The following is a 12,010-nucleotide window of genomic DNA, read 5'->3' on the forward strand; positions in this document are numbered from 1 at the left end:
AGTGCATTTGAGACTTTGTGAATGATAGTCTGAATATGCAAAGGTGCAGCTAGGGTAAGATGCCAGCCTCTTAATATGAGGAACATTATCTTAATAAATCTCATTATGCCTGCATGTATTTGAGGTTCATTTGCTAACACATTTCTCTACATGACACCGTAGTGAGAAAATGAGGCTTCTGGTTGTCACTTAATGCAAATAAGCTCCTTTCTCCTTCCAATGGACTGGAAGTTATAGCTTATTAGCTTCATAAAACTGAGTGACAGTAGGCTTTGATGCTGACACACTAAACAGCCTCTCTCTCTCAGCCACACATACTAAGAGGATGCCACGCGAGAGTCGGTCCTCGAAAGCATCACTCAGCATTTCTTTCTCTGATTCTGCTGCTTACTTGCTTGTTTAATCCACCAGACACTGAGCTCAGGGGCCTTCATATCTTTGTGTGTGTGTGTGTGTGTGTGTGTTCATGTAGACACTCTTACACTGTGTATACACAAGACATAACACAGTGTAGTAACATAAATCAATACCAAGTGTTTCCTCACTTACATACACAGGAACAGCCGCACTCATGCGTAGATATACATGCAGACAAACACTACCAGACATCTTTCACTGTTTTCATCAGTGCTCTTTGAAGCTTTTCATTTCCCTGCAGACGGTGGATTGAGAGCACTCTTCATGCTTAAGAAACTCTTTTCCAGGCTCTGAATGCTGATACTACATGTCAGCACTGACTAAGCTCCTACAGAGTGTTAAGGCTCAAATTTTTCAATGTTGAAAAAGAAAATAAACACTTTAAGGGCTTTTTTTCCTTACAGATCCCCACATGGACATATAAACATAAGAATGGTGATTATATTAAATTTGTTAATCCATACATCGATTAGAGCCTGCTGTAAAATGAATCAAAATCAGCCTCTGTGGAGCTCTAAGGCATCCATAACTTGCTGCTGATAGGGTAAACGGTTACAGAAGGATTACAAAGATGCGCGTGGCAGTAAAAAGAGCTCATCAATATTAAAATCTTTATAAATATTAGAAAGAGTCATTGGGTGGGTGGGAGTTATTTCTCAGTCTGAGGGCTGCAACAGAGTCTTCAGCTCTTTATTGGTGCTTAGAATCGGATCCCAAGAGGAAGGAGGAGTGCATTTAACAACAGACATGCAGCAGACACATGCATGCCCATCTGTTAACAGTTAAATGGAAGCATAGCCCACAAGTCGTATATTCAACCTTTGGTCCTCTAAATAATCTCATGGAATCTTTGTCATGTTCAACATAATAAATAATAGTGACAGAAAGACAAATAATTCAGTTATCAAAATTAACAGTATAGTAGTACGTGCTAAAACAATAATAATAATAAGAGTGGAGCTGGAGGATTACTGTTACAGCAGCCAAAAAAATAAACACAACATATAAAGTAGAAGAGCTTAGTATTATAAATACATTAATAATGAAAAAATAATAGAACAGCAATAATAATAAAATAAAGCAATAAAGTAATAATAAGTTTACAAAATAGTGCTAAAGATGGAGTTGAATGAAATATATAATAGGTTAAGCTTAATGAGTAAAAACATAAATAAAATAAATACAGATGTCGTGGTGTGAGGCAGGAAAGATCTCCTGTATCTGTCAAAACTGCTTCCAGTCAAAGGTGCATCACATGCTGGGCACCCTCAAAAAGGATTTTCTTTATACATTCAGTAGGAGGAAGTTATACTGTGATGATGACGGTGCTCCTGTGTATTTAATGGTCAACTCCACCATCTGTAAATGGTAGGTTAATTTATGTAGATGGTACTGTTTTAACAACCGAGCCTGTTATGGAAATGGGACCATTCGATTGCGATGCATGTGACTGAATCAGGCCTGAGCCCTGCTATCTGGGAGATAGTTGGAGGGAAAAGGGAAAGATGAGGAGAAGATGTAGGGCACAGTAATGAGTAGAGATGAGAGCAGAGGCATAGAAGTGTGTACGTGTGCATGTGGAGCACGGGTACAAATATTTTCTGTATTTCATTACAGAACTGATGATGGAAACTCACAGTATAAGCTAATTGTTGCATATCAAGCTTTTATCATTTCTGAATCATATGGAGATTATAAAATGTATTTGTGAGATGCACTGATGAGAAAGCAAATTTACAGGGGGTAAAAGTAAAAGTAAGCTGCAGATGTTTTCATGGAGCAGCTTCACTGGAAGTGTTCGAGTCTTTTGGTCATCAGCCAAAGACTGAATCAACAAATCCATTTGGGCCCAGTGCTTAATGGTCTTTGCCAATACTCATTATACAGTGTTTTGGACATCAGAGAAGAGAAAAACTGCCTTGAATACATGCAGTGTAATGGCCTACATAAATGTCAAAACACAAAATATTTTTCATTTAAGTACTACTAAAAGCTGCAGTAATAAGTTGTTTCCGGTGACTTTCATTAGTCTCTTTATTTCTGAGAAACCCCGGCCTTCTCAGTCGTAGCGTTAGCCCCGCTGGATGCTCATACCTCACTAGTCGTGACATGTGACCTTGTTGCACTTGAGGCAAGATGGTGAGTAATTTTTGAAAAAAACAAACCCAAACAGTGACAGATTTTGTCAGCATAACTTATCTGATGGCTTACTTTTAAAGAAATTATAATTTCAGCTCACCAGGCTGTCAAACTGATTTATTTCACACAAAGTTTAGGCATGGTTACCTAAATCTTATGTAACCGGCAGCGTTAAAATAGCATTACTTATGTAAAGTAGCAGGTGAAGCGAGGATAGCTTCAACAACATGCTTAAGAGTTTCGGGTAGTCAGACGAAAGAAGATAGAAAGGATGTAAAAGGTGACAAATACAAGGCTGTAACCACCAGAGCATTGCTGGCGAGACCAAATCTAGGCTTGGGTGTCTTGTGTCTTCTACTTGTAATGAAAAGGAAAGTAAATAAAAGCAACTGCTGTCTGCAGAAATTACTGGCAGGGGCAGTTTGATCATAGTTGAATCCAAGGGGGGATGTATCCCCTCCAACATGATTACAGCCTTGGATAATTAAATGTCACAGTTGGAGCCTGACAGGTTATCTGTTTTGTCTGTTTAGGCTATTCTGCAGCCTGTTAACTTCTCACTGGAGGGTGAATGCTAATAGCTGTATTGGCTTCACTGTAGGAGTGGCTAATTGCCTGTTCAGTTAGTCATTTCACCTCAGATACCACTGCTGTGTTCGCACTGTACTTAAAGTGACATCTGTCACACATTTCACTGGTTTTGTGCGAGTTTGTATAGATATCAACCTTGACTAAAGTTTGTAGAAGTTCTGCTGGCTCTTTCCTGCTGTGCCTGCAGACTTGTGATGACAGCATGCAAATAAATGTCACTTTTACAAGACCCTGGGGACCCTTTACTAATATAAAACCTCTGTCATTTAAAAATGAATGACAGACAGACTGAAAACCAACCTTGGTTGCTTCTATTTATTCTTCATAAATGTGATAACATTAACCATGTGTGCTTTACAGTAAAGATTAAAAAATAGTGTGTGTGCTACTTGGATTTATATTTTGTACTCTGTTTTAAATATTCATGCAGATAATTGTCTCCACGTGTGATTTTACATTTCCTCCTAAAGCAGACGGGAGAATACGCCACAGACGAGGAGGAGGCAGGAACAACAGTGGCGGGAGGAGAGAAGAGCATCGAAGTGTTTGACTTACCAGAGACGGAGGATATCTTGTCTCCGTCGGAGCTGGACGCCACTAAACTCTACCAGAAGTTCAGAGAGGTAACCTGAAACGCCGCTGAGTCTTGATTACATAACTGATGGGAGCCTACAGCATTTTTCTCTGTCAGTGGTTTGAAGCGTACATTGCAAATACACCCGCAAAGCCACCAGAATTGCTTAGCTACTGAAAAAAGGTAATTAAATTTAACAACAGAAGAGACAAACACAATAGAGCCTCTGCTTAACTTGGCAAAACTATGCTTTTGTTAAGATCTGCGATCCGCTTACCCTTTCCTAATTGCTAATCTGAATGATTAGAGGTGTGAACACAAAGTGATGTAAGTCCTCATTACACCTAATTGCCCGTGTTTTTAGTCGAAACTCCCAGAATAAGAATGAGAGTGAACACCATAAAGCTGGTTTTGAACCAGATCTTGGCAGCGCTTCACACACTGGGTTCCTCAGAATAGAAGCTCTCTTTGTTGAACCTCTGCTACCTTCGCTAACAGTGAACTCACTTTGAAGATTACAGCAATGAAACAGAACATAAATTTACTGACAGTTAACTCATTTATGCTTTAATGCTGCTAAAAAGCTGGTAATATCGATCTCGCGCTCCAACACCGTTACCATCAGCGCTGTGGCACCACCGGCCTTCCACAATTGCTGTATGACACATTTAACAAATGGTTCCAGCTGCACTGCAGGCACTGCAGTGGATATCGAGTGAAAATATAATGTAATCCCTGGGCTCAGGGTGGGTGCTTTTACTCCGTTTTGTCATTTTCTCTGCTTCTTGACCTCTCTCCCATAGTTCAGCTTTTCCCTTTCATTCTTAAACGCCTCTCTGTTTTTGGAGTCTTTTAGGAAGCAGTTGACTATGGGGCTGTCAGGCTTTTGTAAATGAGAGAGAGAAAATGTGATGATACAAGATGTTGTTTGAAACAGCAATGACTAATAATTGTGCTATAATTGTGCTATAGGTCTGCAACCATCTGCAGTCAGCTGTGACTTTAATGATGACAAAAAATGGTGATAAGAAACAGTCAGTTTCTGATTGAATTGAGTCGAATGGTTAAAGTTTGCAATTGTTGCAATCTTTCACTGATAATATGATGATTAATTGAGATAAATTGTCACTGTCTACATAGATTGACCCACATTGTAAATCTGTATTTATAATTTAGGCAGCAATTATTTTTAAACCTTCACCTATTTTTCTCATCTGACTGCAGTCAGTCAGAGTCTCACTGCAGTGTATTCGCTTTGTGATCCACAGAGGATGATGGAGTCGCACGCTCACCCTCCGCAAACTACTCGCTAAATGAAAAAGAAAATCTGCACTATCACTGAGACACCACAACATTTGTTTTGGTCTCAAGGAAGTTGCTGTCCGATTTGTACTCCAGTGTGAGTGAGCTATAAGTAAATTATCTATCAGATGTCCACTGATTTGTAGACACAGCCAAATATTCTCCCCCAGTTTTAGTCAAACCTCGTTAAAAAAAAGGGGAGGATGACTCTTTATATTAGAAAATGAAAGCTCTGCAAAAATGTAACGCTCTGCAGGTCTAACACAGTCATTATCCCAACATGCACCCACTTTAGTCAGTCATTTCTTTTCCTTTGTTCACTCTTAGACTTGCTGCATCACTGAGCTTTATTCAGACTCACTAGGTCCGAGGATTTCTAGAAGTTGTTAGAAGATGTTATGCAGAAGCAGATTAACTTTTGCACCAAAAAGATTGGAACCTCGAAAGCTACACAACTACCTTTTGCCATTTTTGCACATGCACCAGAGCCCTGAAGTCTTCTTGGAGTTACACAGTAGCCGTGTGTTTAAGAACAAACGTCAAACACAGACTTTTGAACATTAGCTGGTCTCTTTAAACCTGTCAGTCTCCTAATAAATAAGCTGTGTGATGTTGGATTGCACTGACGTGTGAACAGAACAGCTCATATCCTTTTGCATTCACTACTAGTGAGTGTCCATCATGCATTGCCTCCTATCCAGGCAGCTCCCTCTTCTCAGCCTCACAGAGTATTTCCAGCACTGCCACCTACTTCCCGCCGTGTGCGACATGTGAGAAAGGAGAAGTGTGAAAAATATCCTGATGTGATTCTACCGAAATTATTTGAAGTTGTGTGAAAACTTCTTAACTTGCGCTACTGAAACTTCACAGTAACTTTTGGTAAACTTTAAAGTGAATTTTTAAACAGAAGCAGAACTGTTGGTATTGTAACTCATTTCTGCCACTGGAGGTACATCAGCTCATACAGAGATAGTGAATGATTGCAACAAAGAAACACTTTTTCGGTATATACATGTGAAAATTTGATATTTGCTTTCAGACATAATGAAAGAAGAATTTTTCAGGAGGAGTAATTAGAAAAAAGTATGAGTATCAGTATTAGTACTTTAAAAAGCTCTGCCAGTGCTCTGTGTGTGACGCCTCTACTTTTCTCTCAGAGCTTTCACTTGTTTCCATATCCTGGTCTCTCTCTGCATCTCCTCTTCTCCTGTTTATGTCTGCTCAGTCATTATCTAACTTCCTGTCTGCCTCTAATGGACCACCAATATACACTTGTACCTCTAACTAACACCTAAGTTTCTTAGATTTTTTTAAAGCGTTTTAACATTGCATTAAAAATGCAAAACGTTATTTCATGTTAGAAAATGTATGACTTTTTTTTTCCTTTATGGCTTCTTTAAACTACTTAGCAATTCATGCATCCCTCAGCTTTCCTTGCCTCTCCTCTGAGAGTGCATGTCAGTGCTGGAGCTGGGACGCTGTCAGGGGGAGGACAGAGTCGGCTGCCTCTGTCCATCACGCTGTATCGACGGCACAGAGAGCCTGCTCAGCCATCCATTTGATTATTGACCGCCCTCTCTTTTCTTTCCTGTTTTCTTTTTTTCTCCTCCTCTGCTACCAACAGCTCCAAATCAAACACACGGTGACCGAGGCCGAGATCCAGAAACTGAAAAACAAGGTAAGGGATTAAAGCCGTCAGTGGGCAATCAGGCGACTGGTTGTGGGTGTGTTTTGTCAGTGTTCACATGATTTTTAAATCAATGTGGGACTGGGGTCAGGATAGCCGGTGAGCAGCGGTTCAAGCTTGGTGGAAATGTTTGGGAGATAGACTTTGGTGTTATAAGCGAGAGATGTTTTATAGAAACAATTCACAGCTAAAATACTTTAAATACACTTTGTACAAATATTGAAGGTAGTGTTGTCTCTTTGTATGAAGCACTCAGTGTTGTCAGGGTCTCTGTGAATGCATTTGTGCCTGCATGCATATAAATAACGGTGTATTATTCATATGCAGTTTGATCAAAGTGGTGCCTATAAAGCTTTTTTAATGACAGTAACAATGTGTCTTGTGATGCAATTTGTACTCTTAATACAGGTTTGGCTCTGAAAAGATTATTTCTGGAGGTTTTATTAGCTTTTGCTTGCTGATTTTATAACTGTAGGTTTGATTTTGTCTTACTTTGAGACCTTCAAAACGTCCAACAAGCTTGTTTTTTAACAATTTTTAAAAAAAGTCTATAACTTCTTACTCAATATTGATTACATATCCTGTTAAAAGTGCCTGTTTTTCGGCATGTGTATATCTGTAATATGTTGTATATGTAGTGTTGGACATTATTGGACAATGCGGATTTTGTCCTGCAGCTGGCCTCAGTGGAGCGGGAAAAGCAGCGCTGGGAGAAGGAGAAGAGCCAGCTGAAGGCCAGCATCGAGGAGAACAAGGAAAGGATGTTGAAGCTGGAGAGCTACTGGATCGAGGCGCAGACGCTCTGCCACACCGTCAATGAACACCTGAAGGAGGCCCAGGCCCAGTACCAGGCTCTGGAGAAGAAGTACAACAAAGCCAAGAAGCTCATCAAAGACTTCCAGCAGAAGTGAGTGAACTCCGGTTAAACTGATCACATTGGACCTCTCACTGTGTTTATTTTTCTCGGTCATGAAATCTCAGTTACATTAAGCATTGGACCAATGACAGTGTTTTGGGTTCAGTCTGCTGGACACTGGCAGCAACTTAGGTTACTATAACTAATCATGCACTTTCTACTTAGGGTCATTTATCTGAGTTTACAACATTAGTCAAACTGAAAGAATGCTGAATGTACACAATTTAAAAAAAAATCATTGCAATTTATAGTCACATATATGAGGTAACTTCAGTGAGGCTATTTATAGTCTTTTATATGATTATTTAAATTATATATGATATTATATGATTATATATGATCTTGCAGGTATTTATGATGTCACATACTGGCAATCCCAGGTTCGGTTCATTATTTTCACTCAGTTTCAGATTTTAATGTGCTAATGTGTGCTAGCAGTTAATCAGAAATGATTTATGGAAGCTAGTGCATTGGGAAAACTTAAAACTGAACATCCAAGTGATTAAAAATGGGAAGGAGACAAGAATGTCCTAACAAAGTTTCATAGTTTCAAATTCTATGAATGTTGCATATTATATAAGAAAAAAACATTGATTACTTCTTGAGGGACTGAAATCAGGGCAAAAAAAAGACTTATGTGTGATAAATTTTGTCTAGTTAGCCATACTTCATACAAAATCAGTCTGTTTCCATATGTTACTGTAGCATAACTGGGACAGAAACCTCTGCCTAGGTGCTTTCATTAAATGTACTCTTCTCAGCTTGCCGAGAGAAGCAACAGCTAAGAAGGAAACCTCACATGAGTACTTAAGCATTAATCCTACAAACATATGTTTTAATTTTTTTTAAAAAAAACTTGGATGAATTCCTTTGTTATTCCTTTTACAGCTACCCTCACTTCTCTCAGTGAACCTGAAAAAGAATATCTACCTCATTTCCATCTGTGAGCTGGACCAACTATCTTTTTTTTAAGCCTTATCCCAGTTCAACAGTAAGAACTGTGTTTCCATTTTAATGCAGTGCAGCACTCCCTCCTTTTCTGTGCACTGATTTCAGAACCTCTCCTGCTCAGCTTCAGTGTGACTGGATATAATTGGCTGTGCCCCTGCAGGCCAAATGGAAGCAAAGCGGTGAAACAAACTCTCCATGCTGATCTGTACCTTCGGCCTGGGCTGCAGAGGAGAGAGACTGTGTGCCTTTCATTATGCAAACGTCCTCGCGTGCTCTTTCCTCCTTTGACCTGGAAATTGTTTCTGTCTCCCATCACGGAGGTCTTGAGAGCCCCTTAAATGCACCTTTAAGGAGAGAGCATCCATCTGGAGGGGCTAAAAGTGAAGAAACACAGGTGTATCCTTCCTTGTGTCTCTCCCTCACATCCTCAGTGGGAGGACTTAAGATGTGATGAAGAAATGAGAAAGGAAAGCAAATAGAGGAGGGTAAAGTAGAGGTAAAAGGAAAAAAAAAATGTGCGTGTTAACCGGGAACAGCGTGATCGGGGTAAAATGAGTCATTCTGGCATCCTCAAACAGCCTCAACTCCCTTATTACCACAGCTGAGCGAGAGGCAAGGCACTATCACACATGATGAAATGTGCACATGCACATATTATAGCTGTATCTTGTTTCCTGTGTTAACACACATCTCCTCTCCCCCGCCTCCTGTTCCTCCAGAGAGGTGGAGTTCATCCAGAAGGAGGATGCAGAGAGGAGGCGGCTGGAGGAGGCTGAGAAAGCTCACCTGGCTGAGATCCAGGGACTGCAAGTCAGGGTAAGCTATCTTTTTTTTTTCTATCCACTTTTCATTTTTGCCATAACTGAATAGCTTCCTGCCTTGTAGCTGTTCAGAGTGGGCCTGTAAAATTAAGCTATTTGCCCTTAAATAACATTGAAAATATGCTAATGAGTGACACAGTCTGGCTTTGTGTGAAATTACATTCAAAGCCAATAATCAGCATGAACATAAAGATCTTTAGGAGCACCCCCCTGTGCTTTTTCTGCCACTTGGCGTTTCTTGTGATGTGCTCAGAGTGTGGATGACCTTTCTTACATGTTGTACTGCCTCTGCTGCCTCTTGCTTGCCGTTTCACTCTTTTCAATAAAAAGGAAGTGCGACACAAAGATAATCGTGTTGGTGTGAGGTTTAATCATCAACCTTTAGGCCTTTCTTCACAGCTGAATTGTCAATCAAGCCTTTATTTTTTGCATTCGACACTCATTCCTTTACTGGATTTCAAAGGGTAAATAGTCGAGGGTGGCACAGGTAAGAGTTTTGGAAAACAGTAGACTCTTTATACTCTGATACTCCCTCTGTACAACAACACACAGAGTCTCTGTTTAACTACACTGACATACTGGAACAATTGTACTATATGTTCAGATATTTGTACACACTTGGCCAACCCCTGAAACTGATTTCTAGGTCTGTGCTCCTTTGTGCAGCCTCTCATTCATCAAGGATATGAAACAAGCTATTTTAGGTCCACTACCTAAGCAGACTTTCTTCTGATTGGCTGTCCCTTGTAAACAAAAGGTTTGAGCAGCAGAGAGGTGGGGAGGCTTCTGTGTTTACAGCCAGAGCTGTCACTGCATTCCCTTCCCAATTCATGACTCAGGATTGTTTACTGGAACACCCACTCGATTTGGATTTCCAATGCCGACTATACAATTGAAGATGGTGACAATCCACATAAACACTGGTAAAACTGTAGAACCTTTCTTTTGTACACTGTTGTGGGCTGCATTGGCGTATTCCTAGCTAGCTTTCTAAGGAGGAAATCTCTTTTTTCCTTGCTTTTTGTCTCCACTGTGGTATTACTGTGGAATGTGATTAACTCAGGAGTTAGCTCACTCTGAGCTCCAACATCTTCTGAGGTGCCAGAGCTGACCATATTAAGGATGTCCACCCTCAGTGACATTATTCAGAGCCGAGTCTAGTAAAACCTGCCTGAAACTGAGAGTTTGGAGTAATTTGAAACCTGAGCTTGTAGCTCATAGGGATTACATGCACAGATGCTGACCTCGTCATTTTAAACTTTTGTCATGTTTAATTTAATTGTAACAGTAAATATATGACTGGAAATAAGAAAAAGAATTACAGGTCCACTTTTTTCAGATCAAGTATAAATGTGTTTTCTGATCATCTCAGCGTGTCACCAATTGTCCCAGTGCTTTAAAGCAGCTGTTTGACAGGTATATGCCTACAGGTGATTAACATGGACCGGTCTGCCCCTCTCTACAGATTGCAACATTAGAGTCAGAGCTAATGCAGCTGATGAAGCAGAACGGTATCCAGGTCAACAACAACAACAGCAGCAGTTCTGAGAGGCTCAGCGCTCAACAGCACAGCCCGAGCCTAGCTGCAACACAAGCCAGAGGTCTGTTTATGTGGGAACTGCCCATTATGGAAAAAGTATAATATCTCTATATGTTGTTGTTCTGCTTTTTGTTTGTTTGTTTTTCTTACCAAGAAGCTCAATGTCATTCACATCTGTAAGAATTGTATTGGAATTTAAAGGTGAACCAAGCAGCTAGCAAAATTAGCTTAGCAGTGGTGTTAATTTATCTTCTGATTAAAACTTTATTTAGTCTTAATCATAGTTTACGCATCTAAATTCTTTTAGTTTTAGTCTTTTAAATATCACGAGATTATGATGAGAGATTCTCAGCACAGTTTAGCATTTCAGTTTCCTTTACATTAATTAAAATATGTCCATCTGTCTGCTCTTCTCTTCCTCACAAGTGTTAAAATTTGTCCCATTTTCATGCGAAACAGGGAACATGGGTCCTAGTTGTAGCATAAAAAACAAAAACACAACTTAATAAATTCTGATTGGATCTTGTCTCTCCAGACTATTTCCATCTTGTTTTTGTCCCTGTGCATTAATTTTATTTAGTTATTGTCTTGTTTTCGTTAAAGAAAAAAAGGTTGTCAAAAACTATGATGAAAATCACTGGTCAGTGAAATTAATACTGCTTAGCAGGTGTGGGAGTAGTGGGAGTAAAACCAGAGCTGCCTACCACCCTCTAAAGCTCACTAATGAATATGTCATATATTGGTTTGTTTTGTATGAATCAGTAAAAAACTGATAAATTAAAAAAGAAAAGCAATCATGGTGATTATTTGCCTTCTTTATTTACACTTCATGGATTTAACAAAGATCTAAAAATGCTGGTTAGCACATTTCGCTAGCTGGCTAGCGAAATGTGCTAGCCAGCTAGCAAGCTAGCCGTTGTTTTGTGCTAAGTTAGCTTGTTTAATGAATCTTGCAGTTTAATGATGATTTTGCTTTTAAAGTACATTAAAAACATTGCAATATCCAGTTATTTACTGTAAACTCGCACACTCCACTGTAGATAATATGGAAATATCCATTTCATTTTAAAAA

At 39.6% G+C, this 12,010-nt stretch overlaps 1 protein-coding gene across 3 annotated transcripts in view; it reads left to right on the forward strand.

Annotated features, from left to right (window-relative positions):
* Positions 1–12,010, forward strand: part of ppp1r9a (protein phosphatase 1, regulatory subunit 9A) — a 48,449-nt gene that overhangs the window by 26,838 nt on the left and 9,601 nt on the right. For all 3 annotated transcript variants that reach the window (XM_006787668.3, XM_006787667.3, XM_006787669.3), the window contains exons 7-11: positions 3,618–3,770; positions 6,648–6,701; positions 7,388–7,617; positions 9,297–9,393; positions 10,864–10,999. In XM_006787668.3, the coding sequence (XP_006787731.2) occupies positions 3,618–3,770; positions 6,648–6,701; positions 7,388–7,617; positions 9,297–9,393; positions 10,864–10,999 (670 nt within the window). The remainder of the gene's footprint in view (positions 1–3,617; positions 3,771–6,647; positions 6,702–7,387; positions 7,618–9,296; positions 9,394–10,863; positions 11,000–12,010) is intronic.

Source organism: Neolamprologus brichardi, chromosome 22 (assembly GCF_056152115.1).
Source record: "Neolamprologus brichardi isolate AB-2024 chromosome 22, ASM5615211v1, whole genome shotgun sequence".
In the NCBI taxonomy this organism is placed as follows: Eukaryota; Metazoa; Chordata; class Actinopteri; order Cichliformes; family Cichlidae; genus Neolamprologus; species Neolamprologus brichardi.